The sequence below is a fragment of the Mobula hypostoma genome, chromosome 18 (assembly GCF_963921235.1).
Source record: "Mobula hypostoma chromosome 18, sMobHyp1.1, whole genome shotgun sequence".
In the NCBI taxonomy this organism is placed as follows: Eukaryota; Metazoa; Chordata; class Chondrichthyes; order Myliobatiformes; family Myliobatidae; genus Mobula; species Mobula hypostoma.
The window spans coordinates 53101646-53122361 of record NC_086114.1 but is presented as its reverse complement, the minus strand read 5'-3'; the positions used below and the strand labels follow the sequence as shown (position 1 = coordinate 53122361).

The following is a 20716-nucleotide window of genomic DNA, read 5'->3' as shown; positions in this document are numbered from 1 at the left end:
TTTCTCCTCTGCCATTTGAGTTCTGAACACTACTTTGCTATTCAGCTTTTACACTATTTATTTATCTTTGTAACCTATAGTAATTTCTATGCACCACTGCCACAAAACAAATATCACAACTTCTGTTAGTAATAATAAACTTGGTTGTGATTCTAGAGCTGGGAAAGGGAAGGAAAAACAAGTTGCTTATAAGCAGAGTAAAGCCAAAAATGAGGAGGATCTTTACTGTCCGCACTTCCCACAATTCTCTTGGTTCTTAGGAAAAGATGGGAGATTGAAGAAAGGAGCAAAGCATTTCAAATCAGAGTTTGCACATTACCCAGTAGAAAGAAAATGGGATTTCCATCTCCCCACAAGGGAGATCACTTTACAGAAAAGGGTTACAGACATTTTAAACAATCTCTGGTTTCCTGGCTTTGGGCCACTTACTTCTCATGAATTTTCAGTACTCTGTGTACTATTGGAATTTCTCGTCCTTCAATTCTGAAGACAACAATTTCACCAACTCTAATGGGATCCTCAACTCGATTTGTCAGGAATAGAAGATCCCCTCGATGGAATGCAGGTTCCATACTCCCACTGAAATAAATCGGAAGAAGATCAAAGTAACCCCAACTCTTTCAGAAAGGAAAGTGATATTTCAGAGTATTGGCATAAAATTCAATCCAAGCATTCAATCTCAACTTTCATTAGTTTAAAAGAGAGGTACATTTCCAACCATGCCATGAGGCCTCTGGCATCTTACCCACACAGTGAGCTGACTATTCAACAATGCTCTTTATCATAGTCAATCACAATACCACCAGATGTTTATTCATGTCTGGTAAACATCACTAAATTACAGAGGCCATGATCTTTGGTTCATACCAAATTTAATTGCCAAGTTTTACATTAAAATTTTGGGATAAAAATTCTACATCTTAGTTAATTTAGATAGCAATTTATTCAGATTTGTTATGTTAATTTTGAGAAGGAAATTATTTTCAATGTAATCATTTTATTTGCTAAATCAAAATGCAATTAATAATTACCACATTATTCTCCAGTCAGGCAATACCTGTAGATGGAAACAGTTAAGATTATAGGTTGTTGACCTGTTTTTTCAAGTGACTTGGAATATCAAGGTAATCCTCTCTCCACAGACACTGCCTGATCTATAAATTACTTCCACCATCTTCAGTTTTCATTCCAGATTTGTAGTATCCACTTCAAAGTTGCTGGTGAACGCAACAGGCCAGGCAGCATCTCTAGGAAGAGGTACAGTCGACGTTTCGGGCCGAGACCCTTCGTCAGGACTAACTGAAGGAAGAGCTAGTAAGAGATTTGAAAGTGGGAGGGGGAGAGGGAGATCCAAAATGATAGGAGAAGACAGGAGGGGGAAGGATGGAGCCAAGAGCTGGACAGGTGATTGGCAAAAGGGATATGAGAGGATCATGAGACAGGAGGCCCAGGGAGAAGGAAAAGGGGGAGGGGGAAAAAAACCCAGAGGATGGGCAAGGGGTATAGTCAGAGGGACAGAGGGAGAAAAAGGAGAGAGAGAGAGAAAGAATGTGTGTATATAAATAAATAACGGATGGGGTACGAGGGGGAGGTGGGGCATTAGTGGAAATTAGAGAAGTCAATGTTCATGCCATCAGGTTGGAGGCTACCCAGACGGAATATCCAAGAGGAACAACACCTTATATTCCGTCTGGGTAGCCTCCAACCTGATGGCATGAACATTGACTTCTCTAATTTCCACTAACGCCCCATCTCCCCCTCGTACCCCATCCGTTATTTATATACACACATTCTTTGTCTCTCTCTCTCTCGTCTTTTTCTATATAGCTCTACTAGACTATACTAGCTCTTCCTTCAGTTAGTCCTGACGAAGGATCTCGGCCCAAAACGTCGACTGTACCTCTTCATAGAGACGCTGCCTGGCCTGCTGCGTTCACCAGCAGCTTTGATGTGTGTTGCTTGAATTTCCAGCATCTGCAGAATTCCTCGTGTTTACCATTGTAATATCCACAATCGTCTTCACTCAAAGATTGATAATGCAAACTCCTTTAATGCTTAAGATCCAAGTATATGCACTCAACAGAGATGAAGATTGCATCAGAAACTGCTGTACACTAAACCTTAGGGACATTCTCACAGATAGCTAAATTCTTCAAATTGAACTGCATTCTATAACAAAGAATGCTGCACAAGCTGGCTATCAGGTGGGGTATAATCTTATTGTAAATATTCACCCATATTCTATAAAGTGGAAAAAAATCATCGTACCTTTATAATTAAAATAACTGTTCAATATTTTTGTTAATTATCAACATGACAGATTAAATCGTACATATTATTTACAATGTTTTTATACAACAGAAAATATCTAAGGGGTTCTACAGTGACTAAAATTTGTACAAATTTGTTCTGTACACATGCAATACAAAGAAAATGAGGTGTTTCAGATGAAGGGAAAGCGCTTGCATTTATACAGTACCATAATCACATTCTCAGCACGTAGCAAACATTTTTCTTTAAACTTTGGACAGACAGTAGATAGTTTACAAAACGCAGCATTCGCAAAAAGTCAATAGATACTATACCATTCAATATTACACAGGAATGCCCAGGATTAGCAGCTTGTTCAGAGTGGAAATTGCAATTTACAATTTCTGATGCCAGGGTGCTAACCCCTACATTAAATCCGCCTACAAGAGGGAATATTCCTGCCACATCCACTTTGTTACTCTCTAAATGACAAGTATTTCTACTTCCATTTCTTCTAGCACGTCAGAAGTTCATTATAAATGGCTGGACACTCAAAAAAATTATATACTGTATCGATATTTATGAAAACTTTTGAAAAGTAGTAAGTGATCATTGCATTCCATAGCATTGAGTTATGTAACTTGATACAAATGATCACAGAATGCAAGAAGAACCCATTTAAAATGTGAATATATTTACAAGATGTTGTCTGATCTGATTTAGAGGGTAAATAAAAGGAAGCTATTCCCATCACATTAGTCAGCAGTTCAAAAATGGACTGGGGGACAGGGACATATTTATGTTCTTTTTTGGGAAAGGTACATTTCTGATGTGAAGAAAGCACAATTTTTTTTGACTAAAAGCTATTATGAAACATGGCCACGGGTGGTCAGTAAAGTTCACGAGATTTATTCCTGGGATAGAAGGTTCAACCCTATGAAAGTAGGTGGAGGCTATGCTGATATTTTCTAGAATCAAGGAATAGGAGATCTGACTTTATTGTTAAGGGGATTCACAGGGTAGACATGCCATTGGCTATCATAGTCATTATCAGGCAGGCTCTGAAAAGAATCAGATTTTGAGGACAGTGATGAAAAGAAATTTAATCAGCCAGAAGACACTGGGTCTTTGAAATTCTCCAGCTAATGGAGCCATGGCAGATCAGTCACAGAGTATGTTCAATAGATTTTAAGGGGATATGGGGTTAGTGCAGGAAAATAGCACGAAGACACATGATCTTATTTAACGATGGAAAGAGATGCCAAATGGCCAACTACAGCTCGTTTCCCCTTATAATGATTTCAGTCCTTAAACTAAACGATTTCATAGATCCCCAATGCACAGTTCAAAGCAAATCAATCATGTCTGACTCTGAATCCACACATTTTATACCACAAGTAATACAATACTGCAATATATTCAATATGCAAAGTAGAATTTCCAAGTGATTTTGATATCTTGATGGAACCCACTTTCTAACATGAATGAACCAAAGATGGCGAGGGAGGAGTGGAGAAGGAAAAGAGAGCACTCCTTTATCAAACACAACTATCTGAAGAAACTATGAAAATTAGTATATGAACAGGACGATAACTCACCTGAGTACAACTACAATTGGACTTTCACTCCCTGTGAGGACCATCAGTCCTTTCCATATCATCAGTGCAGATGATACAATCATACCAAAATTCAACACTTGATAATACAGCTGAAACAACAAAAGATTAAACACAGGTAAGATTTCAGTGAATATGCATGCAACACCAACAGTTTTACTTTTCTATATAACAGTATGATCATGAAGAAAAAACAATGCACTTTATCTATACTGGTCTCACATCTGGTCAATATCATTAAGTCACCTCCAGTACTTGTGGAAAGATTCATTCCAACAACAGACCACTGCAGGTACAAGTTAATAGGGAGTTACTATCACATACTACTAGCACAAAGAACCAAATACTCAAAACCGAAAAATAATTAAAACAGTTGTGTGCTCCAAGTTAAGTCTGAGTGTCATAAACACAAGAGGTTCTTCAGATGATGGAAATCTTGAGCAATACACATAAAATGCTGGAGGATTTCAGCAAATCAAGCAGCATCTATAGAGGAATAAACAATGGATGCTCGGGCTGAAACTCTCCATCAGGACTCATGAAGGATTATGGCATTACGCGTGTTGCTTTTTTGAGTGGCAACCTGCAATATAAACTTCATTTCTTAAAACTAAACATCCACCTGGAAGCGAGAACTTAAAATGGCCCTAGGACACACAACTACAGTATACAATTGCTCCTGTCTTCTAACCTTTCCCAAACTTTCAGCCAGTAGGTACAGGACAGCAGCTGCAACATTAATTCATTTACCTTCTGAGAAGTGTCAGATGATATTCAGAATACTGAACAAATGGAACCAGTTGCTTTCAAGACCTGGCCATTGACTGGGCTTCTACCCACACAGCCAACCAGAGGGTAGCTGGGACTTGTGGTCAGAGAGCAAACACGAGCGCTCCTTCACAACCAAACTGAAGCTTTTTAAAAAAAATATGCAAACCACTGTCTGCATTAGAATGTGCAAGCAATACCCTCTAGAGCTTAGAATCCCCATCAGATACAGGAATCAAGATAAAGGAGAAAAGGTCAGAGGAAAAAGTAGAATGAATATCTTCAAGGAGCTGAAGAAAGCTTTCCTGTTGTTGAATTTAATTTTAAGTAGAAGCGGTTTTAAGCAAATAAGCTTAACTAGGCCATTAAAAACTACTGAGAATTATGCACTTGAGCCTAATCATTATCTGTAAGATTAACAGGGGAATTTTGCACATGTTTGAAAGGGGTCCATTCTTTGTGCAACTTCCCAAAATGTTTAACTGGATCATATACTGCGGTTTTTTGATTATGCAATGATGTGATTGATATTATTAAAGACAAAGATGAAAAGGCAGGCAGCAACTATGGAAATGAATAAACAGTTGATCAGACATCCCACCCTGCAAAAACTCATTTCAGAGAGGTAGCACCATCAACTTGCAGGAGACTTCCGGGAGAGGTGGGATGTCTGCAATAGAGTAGCTCCTTAGCAGCTAGCCAGCTAGCTTAAATAACGTTAGCTATGCTAATGAATGAATGACACCTCGTTAAACTCACCTCAACATGACTTTTACAGTCTTAACCCACCATGGGTAATAGAAAAGTCACTGTTGCAAACAGTGCAGCGAGCACCACTGTCATTATTTTGAGCCCTATTTGGCAGGAGTACACTTTAGTGTAGTCTGGGGTGACGTACGTTTTATATTTTCTTTTTTTGGAACACTCTGCTACTCTGACTTTTTTTGGAACTCTCTCGCTCTCTCTCTCGTTCGTGGTTCCTCTCACTCGCGCTTGGTTTCTTGCTCTTGCGCTCGCTCTTTCTCGCGCGTTCTCTCATGCTCGCTCTCAAAAAAAAAATCAATTTCCAGGACATTGTATATAATTTGCGGGCATCAGGGAGCCACTATTAATATGCGGGAGACTCCCGGAAGTTCCGGGAGAGGTGGGATGTCTGGTTGATATTTTGGGCTGAGATCCTTCATCAGACCCTAAAGCAGCTATTCTTTCACTTATAATGAGGTTTGAAGGATTCCAGCCCTGCCTGGCCTAGCCTGGTCTCCATATTACTGAGGTCACAAAATAAACTTGGCTCAAAATCTCTGAAGTGGCCTAGCAAGTTGTGTAAATCAATACAAAAGCTCACTATCTTCTATGTAGTATGGCATAGACATTACCCATCTTAAACCAGAAATAATAAGAAAAATGGACACATAACATGAAGAATATTGTGAGGAAGGTGTCAAATTGGTTAAGAGTCATTTTTGATTTCTCCATTGTATACGTGCACTAGTGTGTTACGCAAAGTGGTGACTGCAGGATAAAATGGTGTCAGATTGGAAAGTGGTGATAGCACATCCTTGAGATTAGACACTGGTGAAGAATATTTTTCTTCTTGCATACCCGCTGTCTCAGTCTCTAAGTTATGTGCTTAGAACGACAGCTGCGAGAGATAAGATGGTACAGGCTTGTATCACTTGGAGATGGAAAAGTAAAGGGGTAAAACTTGTGTAGATTTGTGAAAGGTATAAAAAAGGGCATGTTTTCAGTGCAGATTTTTACCTTTCTTTAGTTTGGGTTGCATCTGGAACTAAGAGATAGAGAGAAGCTACCAACGTAGTACTGTATGCCTGTTGGAACCCTGAGGTACTCTCCAGCATTATGTACAGCAGTTCGTTAATTGGTTGGAAAGTATTATTATTTTGCTTCCTTCTGTACCTTAAGAATCCTTTCTTTATTTTATTTTCTACATAACTAATAGTTTCTAAAACCTTTAACATGTGCATAGTCCCTCCTTTGTGGATACCTTTTGCTAATGATTCAGAAAAGAACAAGGTTTAAAAAATTTTTTTAAACATTTCTGTTAGAATTGTCAAATACATATATCAGTCATTTCCCACTGGCTCGACATGTGGCCCAAAGAGTCTGAGCTACTGAAGTAGATAAGCAAAATCCCTCAACTGTCAGCCTACCTGAGGCCAAGGTATACTCAGTTCAATTCGCTCTGATTTTCCTACCTCACTGTCACCCACTCCATGAAGTATTTGGCCAATGGGTTTTGAAAGCAACCGCCTCACAGTGCAATCCTGACCTCCACTGCTATGTCTGGATTCTGCAATTGTGAGATAATCCAAATTTCCTCCTGTATCCCAAAGTGACGTGGGTTAGTAGGTTAAACAGATATACTAAACTGCCCCAGTATGTAAGTGACTAATGGAATCTGGAGAGAATTGATGACAATGTGAGGAGAATATAATGAGACTAGGATCAGATTAGGGTATTTAGGTACCTGACTGACGGGCCTACGGACATGATTCCAGGCTGCATAAACTTATGACATTCAAGCAACAACACTAACTCAGGCCAAAGAAATTTTTACCTGCAAATTGAGAGTAACCAGAAGGGTTTGCTTTTGAAAAAGTAGAGGAGGGTGTGAGGGAAAAATGGTGAAGAATCTATTAGTTTGTGTTGTCATCAGGTTTGCATAAATGAAAGAATCAAATGCACATCAGAATTCAATTAAGCAACTTTGATGACTGGAAGCAAAACCATCTAATTTCATAAGAACATAATACCGGAAAGAGATTATAACATCAACAAGTTACAAATCTGGTTTTTCTTGGTGTTCAAAAAACAAGTTGCACTTCATCAATGATGACAAATCACTGAAAAGAAAGATTAAAGATTGGCTTTATTTGTCACATACACTGAATGTGTCATTTTGCAACAAATCAAATCAACAAGGATTGTGCTGGGCAAGTGCTACTACTCTTCTGGCACCATCACTGCATGCCCACAACTCACTAAAACATGCCTTTAGACTGAGGGAAGAAACTAGACCTCCTGGAAGAAACCCACGTGGTCATGGGAGAACGTACAAATTCCTTACAGACAGCAGCGGGAATCGAACCCCAACAGATTTTACAACGTCGTTAAATGTTGTACTAACTGCTATGCTACTTCTCTACAGCAAGAATGAGAGATCATTCTGACAATGAACGCTCACACTGTTTTATAGTAAGCATAATTCATGAATCAAAGGAGATCTTGTAGAGGACAATTAGCTGGGAAAAGATTTTCCTGGAAGATCAGGAAGTAACTGGAGAACTCCTGGTTATTCAAGATGACATTCAAGGGAACATTGCCTCAAGATTCAGCGGAGAAGATTTAGGACAGAGATGAGGATAAACTGTTTTTCCCAGAGCGTGGTGAATCTGTGGAATTATCTGCTCAGGGAAGCAGTTGAGGCTTCTTCACTAAGTATTTAAGATACATTTAGATAGGTTTTTACATAGTAGGGGAATTAAAGGTTTATGGGGAAAAGGCAGGTAGATGGAGCTGAGTTTACGGACAGATCAGCCATGATCTTACTGAATGGCGGGACAGGCTCGATAGGCTGGATGGCCTACACTGCTCTTATTTCTTATGTTCCCACATCATTGATGAGGATACAATGAGAGATAAGCAAATAGTGGAGAATTTGCAAGTACAATTAAGCAGGAAAAGAGATCAGATTGAGGAAAGTTGTGCATTGGTGTGCTGCTAAGAGGAAATGACAGAATATACAAATACAGGAATTTACAACAGAATTATTGGTTACCTGTCTTTATTTGTTTGACACAGCTCAGAGCACAACTTTCACTCGTGTCCTTCTGGTGTAGTCAATGTAGGGCGAGGCTTTTCAGTTAGTCAACATGCAACATTAAAAATTTTGAAAGCAACTTAAATTAAAAATGAAACCTTTCCTCTAAGGGAACTGACATCTCCCATTCACTTTAATACTTTGCCGGCAATAGATTTAATCAATTGGCCACGAGCAGATTTTCCAACATGACAGCTATGAAGCTTATGGTAGAGAGCTCTCTCTTTAGTCTCCAAGAGCTAGGGGATGAGGCTACCACTGCTGACTTCAAGCAACAGCAGCACTGGAAACAAGGACTTCCACTGGAATACCTGGAGACGTCAAAGATTAGCACTGGCATCTAGGCAGAAGATCTGCCCCAAAGAATGCAACAACCAGACTAACTCATGTTTGAAAGATCACAAATTTCTTATGCCCGACGCCAGCCCCCTAGGCCTGAGTCAACGTCGTAGTAGTGGTAGTAGTAGTAATAGTAAATTTCTTAAGTCTCTTTACCTTCCTATGATATAGTGTCTGGGACCAGTCAGGGATTGGGTTACATAGTTTTGTATTAAATAATGAAGCAGATTTGGTCAAAAGCTGAATGGTGCATGAATATTTACCCAATAAGAATATGTGTCATTGAATTTGAAAGGAGGAAATGCCAAGCAGCTCAAGGTAAATTAGGTAAATGACTGATGAATAAAATATCAGTGGAGGTGTGGACAGTGCTGGAAAAAAGTTTACTGTTGTACAGGAATTGTTTACACCTGCCCCCAAACCCCCGGAGAAAGTCTTGTAGTTACCAACAAAAAAGCTGCAGAATATTAGAGATGAGAGAATTAAACTGCTGCTACAAAATAAAACTAATGGTGTAGATCCTGTCCAATGGCAACAAAAGAGCCATGAAAGAGAATAAAAAGGCAGGAGTGATGTACGATGCCAATATTGAAATGAACACAAGGAAATTATTAACAGGCTGCAAGATCACTACAGCAGGATTAATAGCAGAGACCAGGGATGGCATCCCAAGAAATGTAGTGCAGGGAGTGAGATTACTGGAAGAACAGGGTTGAAAGTAATGACATTCTCAGGCCATATAAATTCTATCTTAAAACAAAGTGGGTGAAAACGGTCAAATATTCTAATTGTAATTTTCCAAAATTCTCCTGAACTAAGGTTCTTTTGACTGACAAAATGCATGTCATGTTGCTGTTTAAAAATAGGAACCATACTCTGATGATTTGCCAGAAAGTTATTGGACTCCATAATTATGGCAACAGGAATTGAAAAATTTTAGTTCATTTGTTAAACCAGCCTGGATTTGTATGGGAAGGTCGCATCATAAGAACTTGATAGAAAGTTTGGAAATGATTAAATTATCGGACAATAAAATATCTAACATTATTATTATTATTATAAGCTATCTGGATTCCAAAAGAATTTGGTAAACTCTCAAAAAATTTTGGGGTGGGGGTAAAAAAAAGTCTTTTTTTAACCTGGCTAGAAAGTTGGTTGAATGAAAAAGGTCCAAACTTTAAAAATCCTTCAAATTACCATAGAATTTAGATCATTATGGGATCATTCAAACTACTTTTTATCTATATTAATGACTTGGATGAAGGGACTGACTGCATTGCTGCTAACTGAGCAGACAATACCAAGAACGGTAGGTTAGCAGGTTGCGCAAAGTACACGAAGTGCTTGCGAAGGAGTACTGATGGGTAACATGAGGGAGCAAGAATTCTGAAGACAGAATGCAATGTGGGAAAATGTGAAGTTATGCAATCTAGAAAGGAGGAGGAAAAGGCAAAGTAGTATTTGACCAAGACAAAATGTTGCAACAGAGAGGGTTCTGGAGTCCTGGTACATCCAAGTCTAAACAGCTAGATACAGCAAGTGGAGGGTAGAAGTTTTGGTGCAATGTTACAGGGCCCTGGTGAAACCACATCAGTCCTTGTCTCCATATTTAATAGACATTACACTTTCATAGCAGGAGTGCTAATAAGGTTCACTGGGTTGATTTGCAGCATTAAGAGCTTGGCACAAAAAAGACCGAACAAATCATAGGAATAAAGAAATTTCTTAGTGAATTAAAAACCTCTCAGCAGGATTGAGAAGATGGATATTTCCCCTTGTGGATATCTAGAATAAGGGGCACAATTTAGTGAGCTCCCATTTCAAACAGATGTGGAGAAATACATTCTCCGAGGAATTCTTTTCATTTCTTTTCCCCAAAGAGCTATGGAGAAAGAGTCCTTAAATATAGTTTAAGCATTTAAACTAGAAGAGTTGAGGAGTTCTGAGAGAGTTACACGGAAATACTGGGGGGGGGGGGCAACTTGGTCTTACTGAATCAGAAACATGGGAAAATCTGCAGATGCTGGAAATCCAAGCAACACACACAAATGCTGGAGAAATTCAGTAGGCCAAACTTATGTTGGCCTGCTGAGTTCCTTCAACATTTTGTGTGTGTTACTGAATCAGGTTTAATATCACTGGCATATGTTGTGAAATTTGTTGTTTTGTGGCAGCAGTATATTACAATACATAATAAAAACTATAAATTACAATGAATTAAATTTATGCAAAGAGAGAGAAAGATGAGAAACTGCTGCATTCTGGTTTTCACCAAAACGTGGCTAAACAACATGCCCGACTTGGTATTTCAACTCGATGACATGACGCTGTTCAGCTAGACAGAATCCCTGTCAAGGAAATCCAAAGGAGGTAGAACCTGTGTGTACATGAATAAAGATTGGTGCACAAACTCACCTGTAGTTAGCAGTCACTGATCTGAGGAAGTCGAGCATCTTACAATTAAATGCTGCTCAGGGAGTTTACAAACATCTGGGCAGACTTCAATCATGTTAACCTGCAGGATATTTTACCCAAATTCCACCAACACATCACCATGGCCACTAGGGAAACAGACTGGACCACGTTTATACAAACTGACATGGTACTTACAAAGCCACCCCATGCCCTTATCTGGCCCCAATGACCACATCTCCATAATGCCAACCCCAGCATACCGACCGCTGCTGAAAATGGAGAAACCAGTCAAGCGCACCATCACTGTGTGGCCTAACGAGGCAATCTCTGTGCTCCTGGACTGCTTTAAATGGACTCGCTGGCAGATGTTCAAGGAGGCCAGCACAAACTACACAGGCACAGACCTCAAGGAATATGCCTCATCATCAGTCATTGGCTATAGAAGTGTGTACCTTAATGGTTATTTTATCGCTGAACCAGAAGCTCAGGCTGAAAGCTTAGGTGCACTCCCTACTAAAAGCATGGGATGTTGTTATCAAGTCCACCGACAGAACAACTCTCAGAGCAGCCAGGAGAACATGCAGGTAGACTGGAGGAATCAGGTTGGTACTGGACCCCAAGAAAGACCCCAAGTTTGTGGAGTCCCTCCGAGATGGATTCTTAGAACAGCTTGTACTGGAGCCTACCAGAGGGAATGCAATTCAAGATTTAGTGTTGTGCAATGAACCGGATTTGATGAGGGACCTCGAGGTAAAGGAGCCATTAGGAGGTAGTGACCATAATATGATAAGTTTTAATCTACAATTTGAGAGGGAGAAGGGAAACTCGGAAGTGTCAAATATTACAGTTGAACATAGGGAACTATGGTGTTATGAGGGACGAGCTGGCCAAAGTTCAATGGAACAATACCCCAGCAGGGATGACAGTGGAACAGCAATGGCAAGTGTTTCTGGGAATAATGCGGAAGGTGCAGGATCAGTTTGTTCCAAAGAGGAAGAAAGATCCTAAGGGGAGTAAGGGGAGGCCGTGGCTGACAAGGGAAGTAATGGACAGCATAAAAATAAAAGAGAAGTATAACATAGCAAAGACGAGTGGGAAGCCGGAGGACTGGGAAACTTTTAAAGAGCAACAGAAGGTAACTAAAAAGGCAATACGCAGAGAAAAAATGAGGTACGAAGGTAAACTAGCTAAGAATATAAAGGAAGATAGTAAAAGCTTCTTTAGGTATGTGAAAAGGAAAAAAATAGTTAAGACCAAAATTGGGCCCTTGAAGACAGAAGCGGGTAAATTTATTATGGGGAACAAGGAAATGGCAGACGAGATGAACAGGTACTTTGGATCTGTCTTCACTAGGGAAGACACAAACAATCTCCCAAATGTAATAGTGGCCAAAAGACCTAGGGTAATGGATGAATTGAAGGAAATTTATATTAGTCAGGAAATGGTGTTGGATAGGCTGTTGGATCTGAAGGCTGATAAGTCCCCGGGACCTGATGGTCTGCATCCCAGGGTACTTAAAGAGGTGGCTTTAGAAATCGTGGACACATTGGTAATCATTTTCCAATGTTCTATAGATTCAGGATCAGTTCCTGTGGATTGGAGGGTGGCTAATGTTGTCCCTCTCTTCAAGAAGGGAGGAAGAGAGAAAACGGAATTACAGACCGGTTAGCCTGACGTCAGTGGTGGGAAAGATGCTGGAGTCAATTATAAAAGATGAAATTACAACACATCTGGATAGTAGTAACAGGATTGGTCCAAGTCAGCATGGATTTACGAAGGGGAAATCGTGCTTGACTAATCTTCTGGAAACTTTTGAGGATGTAACTATGAAAATGGACAAGGGAGAGCCAGTGGATGTAGTGTACCTGGACTTTCAGAAAACCTTTGATAAAGTCCCACATAGGAGATTAGTGGGCAAAATTAGGGCACATGGTATTAGAGGCAGAGTACTGACAGGGATTGAAAATTGACTGGCTGACAGAAAACAAAGAGTAGCGATTAACTGTCCCTTTCGGAATGGCAGGCAGTGACCAGTGGGGTACCGCAGGGTTCAGTGCTGGGACCGCAGCTATTTACAATATATATTAATGATTTAGATGAGGGAATTAAAAGTAACATTAGCAAATTTGCCGATGACACAAAGCTGGGAGGCAGTGTGAAATGTGAGGAGGATGTTATGAGAATGCAGGGTGACTTGGACAGGCTGGGTGAGTGGGCAGATGCAGTTTAATGTGGATAAATGTGAGGTTATCCACTTTGGTAGTAAGAATGGGAAGGCAGATTATTATCTAAATGGAGTCAAGTTAGGAAAAGGGGAAGCACAACAAGATCTAGGTGTTCTTGTACATTAGTCACTGAAAGCAAGCATGCAAGTACAGCAGGCAGTGAAAAAAGCTAATAGCATGCTGGCCTTCATAACAAGGGGAATTGAGTATAAGAGCAAAGAGGTTCTTCTGCAGCTGTACAAGGCCCTGGTGAGACCACACCTGGAGTACTGTGTGCAGTTTTGGTCTCCAAATTTGAGGAAGGACATTCTTGCTATTTAGGGAGTACAGCGTAGGTTCACAAGGTTAATTCCCGGGATGGCGGGACTGTCATATGTTGAAAGATTGGAGCGACCAGACTCTGGTATTTAGAAGGCTGAGAGGGGATCTTATTGAAACATATAAGATTATTAAGGGATTGGACACGCTGCAGGTAGGAAGCACGTTTCCGCTGATGGGTGAGTCCAGAACCAGAGGCCACAGTTTAAGAATTAGGGGTAGGCCATTTAGAATGGAGTTGAGGAAAAACTTTTTCACCCAGAGAGTGGCGGATATATGGAATGCTCTGCCCCAGAAGGCTGTGGAGGCTGAGTCTCTGGATGCTTTCAAAAAAGAGATGGTTAGAGCTCTTAAAGATAGTGGAATCAAAGGTTATGGGGTAAGGCAGGAACTGGATACTGATAGTGGATGATCAGCCATGATCACAGTGAATGGCGGTGCTGGCTCGAAGGGCCGAATGGCTTGCTCCTGCACCTATTGTCTATTGAGAAATCTCATCTTAGATATGAAGAGGGAAAATACTGCCCAAACACAAACAATACAGAAAGACCTGTCTGATGACAACTCCCCTGTATGTTGCTGGGCATCAAGAGCGTTCCTGACTATGCAACAGAAACAACGTCGACCATACCATTGACACCTCCCTCCCTGATGTTCTAAACAACTTTTCTGTATACTTCAAGGCAGTGCAATATAGTGTCAGTAACAAAAGCTACCCCCACCCTCCCAGGTGAACAGCCACTGCCTAACAGCAGCAGACAGGAGAAGGACTCTGCAGTCAACCCCCATAAAGCAACTGGGGGATTAACAACATCCCACACTGAGTATTCGGGGAGTGTGCATATCAACTCACTGACATCTTCATGGACATCTTAAACACTTCACTCCTCTAGGCTGCTGCTGCAAATGCTTTAAATCAGCCATCATCGCGGTACCAAAGAGCTCTATAGCTGCCGAACTAAACAACTACCATCTGGAAGCACTAAGCACTGATGCCAATTATCATGAAGTGCTTTGAACGACTGGTAATGGCACATATCAAAATCTCCATTCCTGCCACATTGGACTCTCACCAATAGAAGCACTCTACAACAGATGTCATAGCATCTATCATGCACCTGGCCCTGACACACCTAGAAAACAAGGACACATATCAGAATGCTGTTCCTACATTTCAGTTCAGCTTTGAACAATATTGTCCCACAGACCTTGGTGAACAAACTCCTACTCTTTGGTCTGAATACACCATTGTGCAACGGGGTGTTGGACTTCCTAAGCATCGGACCCAATAGTCAGGATGCACAACTACTCCTCCCAACCCATTATCCTCAAACCGGGTGCCCCCTCCTCCCCCGAGGGCTGTGTGCTGAGTCCGTTGCTATACAGGTTGCTCAGACATGCCGGCACGGACAAATACCCCAGCAATCACATTGTTGTGTCATCAGTGAGCTTGACACTGATGAATCAGCTTACACAGAGGATGTGAAAGAGCTCGAGGCCAGGTGACAGGCAAATAACCTCTTCCTTAAAGTCAACAAGGTAAAGGAGATGGTTATCGGCTTCAAGAGAACTCGCATCACTCACACTTCATTTTACATTGCCAGCACAGCAGTGGGAACTTCAAGCGGTTTCAAAGTCCAGGGAGTGCCCATGACACACAAACTCTCGTTGTCCCAGAACACATTATACCCAATCAGGAAAGCTCACCAATGTCTCTGCTTTCTGAGGAGGCTGAAGAGAGCTGGACTTTGCACATCCATACTCACGTCCTTCTACAGATGCGCATTAGAGCATCCTGACAAGCTGCATTGCTGCTTGGTGCAGAAACTGCACTGGAGCTCACAGGCAAGTTCTACAATGGGCAGCGAAAACTGCCCAAAACATCACTGATACCAGACTACCCATCAAGAAAAGGGCCAGTAACATCATGAAGGATCCCACGCAATCTGCTCACTCCAATCAGAGAGGAGGCTACTTAGCATCCACGCTAGAACTACCAGGCTCAGAAACAGTTACTTTTCCCAAGCAGAAAGGCTGATCAACATCTCCACCTCTATAGTATTTCCCGAGTCATCTTATTACAGCCTAGCATTTTGTGTGTTTATATTTTATGTATTTACATTTGTTTATTATTATTGTGTTCTTTATATTTTTTGTGCTGCATCGGATCTGGAGTAACAAGTATTTCGTTTCCCTTACGCTGTGTACAGGAAATGACATTAACCAAATGTTTGAAGACAAAGTGAGTGGAACAGCAGTCCGCTCCTATTAATGACGTGTCCTAAACCATGGATCAGAAAACTGCGCGGAACAAGCAGAGATGTGGATTAAGGTCACCACGCAGCTTTCATTCTCAAGTACAGTTTAACGCCCGCCCATTTTGTACATATGTTAAAGGTACCAAACGTAGCGAGAAGGCTTTCCATATGGAGACACCCAGTCCACATTGCCGGGCTGTGCAAACACCGGATCACAGCGCGCCCTCCCCACGGGGCATCCGAAAGAAGCTCACAAGAGAATCACCAAACCTGGGTGGGGGCAGAACAGGCGGGAGTGTGTGTGTGTGTGTGTGTGGGGTGGGGGGTGATAGGTAGGCAGTACGGGCGGAATCCGACCCCCGGGGAGAGGTGGGGGGAAAGGGCTGAGGTCCCACGGGGGGGATCGATGCCCCGGGGAGAGGGAACCGATACACTCGGGTGGTGGGGGTTGTTCCTGAAGGAGAGGGTGGACCCGATGCCCTCACCGACCTGCCGCTTATTCATACGCCGCACATCGTTCAGAAAGTCCAGCGACAGCATGATGCCGACTGCTCCGTGTCCCTCTCGGGTGTCTGTCTCTCTCTCTCCCGCCGGCCAATCGGACCTGAAGGCAACTCGGCCCAGCGCCACACCGGAAGTCGCCCCGCTTCAAACACAACTTTATTCGCAGCCGCCAACGGACAAAGCGCGCGGCGGGTCGGGTGGGGTGGGGGAGACGGGCTTGGAGGCGGGGCCGAGGGTGGCGCGCTTCCCTGGAGGAACTCAGACGGACGCCCCCTCTCGGCCAGGATGACCACAACAGCGAGCAGTGTTTGCAGGCGAGGCTCTCCTCCCTGTAAAACACAGACACTGCCGGCTCAGCGGCTACTTCCTGGTAATTAACTCCGGGAGTTATTGGTTAATAACTTAGTTTACTCTCCTTGGGGCATTGGTTCCCCCCACGTTCTCTCCTTTCACCTCCTGCATTCTTCACCACAACCCACCCCACCCCTCCTTAGTTTTAGATTAGAGATTAAATGTATTTATTAATCACATGTAGATAGAAGCATAGAATAAAATGTGCCATTTGCTTTTAAAATTAACACAACTGAAAGATGTGCTCGGGCAGCTGAGTGTTGCTACACATTCTGGCGTCAGCTTAGCTTGTCCACGATGTTCAGCAAAACAAACCCCTTTCCCATCCCTACATCCACACACATAGACAAATCTCTAACCCCAGGACAGGGCTCCCACCTACAGACCATTGGGCCTCTGACCTCTGGACTTGCTGACCTAGGGACTTTGACCTTCAGGCTTTGACCTCTGAACTTATGGAGTTCTGGACTTCAACCCCAGGATTGACCAATCACAGGCCTCTGACCTCATGACATGCTGAGCGACTTTGGGCCTTCTATTCTAGGACTTGCTGACCTCATACCTGTGATCCCAGGATTCACCAACCTCAGGGATCACTGACCCTTGTTCTCAGGGAAGGCAGACCTCAAACTTCCATCCTTGGGGATTGCTGGCCTCCAGCTCCTTCCCCCATCTCTTCATTTATTCCCCACTAACCTCTCACTTCTCTCATCCCTGTCCCTACCTCTAAACTGCCCCCTACTTCACACACTATCCAAAAATGATGCTTCGTCACTTGGGTCAGTTGAGACAAGCATTCAGTTTGAAGTTTTATCCGAGAGTCCATTCCTCCATCAGTACATTGATAGCACTGAAGTGAGTCTGGATATACTGTATACTAAAGTCTGGTGTAGGATGAGAAAACTCTCTCATCTGCAACAGCTTATCTTGGTTATTACAATACTGTAGGTATTATTCAGGGGTATCCCAATTCGTTCTAGAGACAGGACTTAAGGTATGTACTAAATTCAATGCCTTTACTGAAAGTGTACTCTTCCCCAGTAGTACAGTGTAGCAACTGTACTATCAGATATACAGTCCTCTGCAAAAGCCCCGGGTACATATATATATATATAGCTAGGGTGCCAAAGACTTTTGCACAGTACTGTATTTGTCTACGTAGAACTGAGAGTGAGCTTAAAAATCTGGCGGGAGCAAAGGATGTTGGGAATGGTGAGAGCAGAGCGATGTGGGGTAGAGGGGTGGGACAGCTGGCCGAGAATGAGTGCCAGGGGTGGAGGGTGGGGCAGGCACAGACACACGCAGCCCTGAGGCACCAGGCAAGGGCATTTGATTGCAAACAATTGGTTTATTGATCATTACAGAATGTCTCTCTGGTGCTTCCTGCTCCCTCCCCTCTCCCTGCCCCCTTCCCACTCTCAGGTCACAATCAAGAACTCATACCAGAATCAGGTTTATCATCACTCACATGTCTTGAAATCTGTTTTATTTTGCAGCAGTACAGTGCAATACATAAAATTACTGCAGTACTGAAAAAAATTCTTAGGCACCCTGGTTATACACACAAACAAACAAACAAACACACACACACACACACACACTCTATATTTATGCACCTAAGACTTTTGAACGGTACTGTACATCCTAATAATAATATAACTTACCATGGAAAAATACTGGAGGCTGGTTTTGTCCTTTAGTAAGTTTATTTTTGTCAAGTTTACTTGCAATTGCAACACAACCCTACAGAGAAACACGAGAGACTGCAGTTGCTGGAATCTGGTTCAGCAAATAATCTGCTGGAGGAACAGCATGGGTTAAGCCACATCCTTTTGTGGGGGGGGGGGAGGAGGGATTGTTGACATTTTGGGTCGAGACCCTGCACCCTATAGTGTTTGACCTGCTGAATTCCACCCCCCGCCAGCAGTTTGTTTGTTATAACTTTTAGAGATCAGCCAGAATGAATCCCGCCACAGAGCAGCCCCTGAACATCTTTGCTCCATATGGCTTAGATGTAAACTAACAACTACTGTGTACATATTCAGCTTTAGATATAGTACTCATAACTTTTATAGAACATTATGAATAAGGGGGTAGATGTAAAACTCTGATTAACCAGCACACGCAGGATTCAGTGGATTTTCCAGTTATATACCAAAGCAGTTTATCTTTTAGATGTTTCATTTGGTTCCTTAAGTTTGTTGCAGCCAGGGATGGTAATGTGGACAAGCTCCCGCCACCTATTAAATGCTCCAGTGGTCTGTGCCTCAGATAGTCTCTGACAACCAAGCCCAGCTCCTGGCTTTCATGTGCGGCTTAGCTACTAAGTCCAGAGGAACTGTTTCTACTGACAGGAGAAGGGGCACCTTAAAACCAGTGGCTTCGGGCAGGTGGGGCTCATCGGCCAAGGTTGGCACCTCATCTAGGAGAAGGAAAACTCTGATCTCAAACCTCCGCTGCTTTGCCGCTACACCCACGCATGGGAAAGGCTTTGGGGGTAAACCCCGAATCCCTAAGGCAGTCCATGGTTGAGCTCAACGCTGCCTGGCAACTCCTGCGATGCAGCAGATGCCAAACTGCATCAGTCTCTGCCGTTCCTTTGGGTCAGCAGCCGCGTGCGGAGGGGGAGCCTGCTACATGAGCAATAGCTTGCTCCCCACATCGTACTGCCTTGGCTTGCGTATCATGTAGAAAGCTGGGCAGCAACATCCACGCCCGACTCCAGCCAAGGGAGGCCTCTAGGTGTTGCATTGTTACAAACGCTGCCGTAAGCAGAGGAAGTTTAAAGCCATTACAGAAACCTTGAGGCCGAGAGAAATACAAGATAATGAACTTGACTTAAATTTCAGGACAGTCTGAATCCCGGGTCCCCAGTGAGCTGTGAGAAAGCACAGCAAACGTCACCTATGAGCTGGACAGCAACGCTTTGGGATTTCTTAAGAGTCAGGTAGGAGCTAATCAGAGTTTCACTGCACCCTCAGTAATACAGCTCCAATTGATTTGGAGAGTGTGCAGCACAAATGGGGAGGGCAGATTTTTTTTTGGTTTCTCTTTCAAGGTAGCAGAATTACACCCATACAGGAGTGTAAACCTGAGGGAACTAAACAAAGGAACAGCCATCTCATTCTTAGACAGATTAAAGGTGCTGTCTCACAACCGGAACAGTGTTCAACGCCTTGCACAAACGATTTGTAACTCGGCCCACCAAACAATAGACACAGTACAGCAAAAGAGGTTTTGTTTGCAAAGGAGAGCACATCACCCAAGCTGTAAAAGTTGAGTCCTCATACCCCTTGCTGCTGATTGTGTTCCAGACATTGCAGTGTTGCTATGGCAGCACAACGCTTTACAGTAGGTTCAGTTCCCACCGCTGCCCGTAAGGACTTTGTGCGTTCTCCCCGTGACCGTGTGGGTTTCCCCGGGTGCTCCAGCGTCCTCCCAAATTCCAAAGACATACCGGTTGGTGCGTTAATTGCCCCCAGTTAGGCAAGGGTGAAAAAGGTGGTTTGCTGGGTGGTGCGGCTTGAAGGGACAGAAAAGCCTGTTCTGCACTGTCCCTCAACAATAAACAAACAAACAAACAGATTCATCTCACTTTCCATCAGAAATGATAACAAAACAAAATCCATTCACAGACACACACTATTGCTCCTGTGTTTGAAAGGTATTTTTATATGTGCTGTTACTGTAAAGTAATAATGTCAGTATACAAATTTCACTCTCATTTATTTTTCTCTTTTCAGAATCGGAATCAGGTTTATTATCACCGGCACATAACGTGAAATTTGTTAACTTAGCAGCCCCAGTTCAATGCAATACATAATAGTGAAG

The 20716-nt window shown here is 42.5% G+C and overlaps 1 protein-coding gene and 1 long non-coding RNA gene across 2 annotated transcripts in view; one reads left to right on the top strand and one right to left on the bottom strand.

Moving 5' to 3' along the window:
- Window positions 1–16678, bottom strand: part of sec11a (SEC11 homolog A, signal peptidase complex subunit) — a 27230-nt gene extending 10552 nt beyond the window's left edge. The window contains exons 1-3 of the mRNA XM_063070877.1: window positions 16520–16678; window positions 3849–3958; window positions 430–579 (exon numbers count right to left, since the gene is read on the bottom strand). Coding sequence (XP_062926947.1) covers window positions 430–579; window positions 3849–3958; window positions 16520–16570 — 311 coding nt within the window. The 5' untranslated portion in view covers window positions 16571–16678. The remainder of the gene's footprint in view (window positions 1–429; window positions 580–3848; window positions 3959–16519) is intronic.
- LOC134358540 (uncharacterized) lies at window positions 16003–20716 on the top strand. Its single transcript, XR_010020890.1, has 3 exons — window positions 16003–16104; window positions 19735–19832; window positions 20629–20716. It is a non-coding gene; the product is annotated as an uncharacterized LOC134358540 (long non-coding RNA).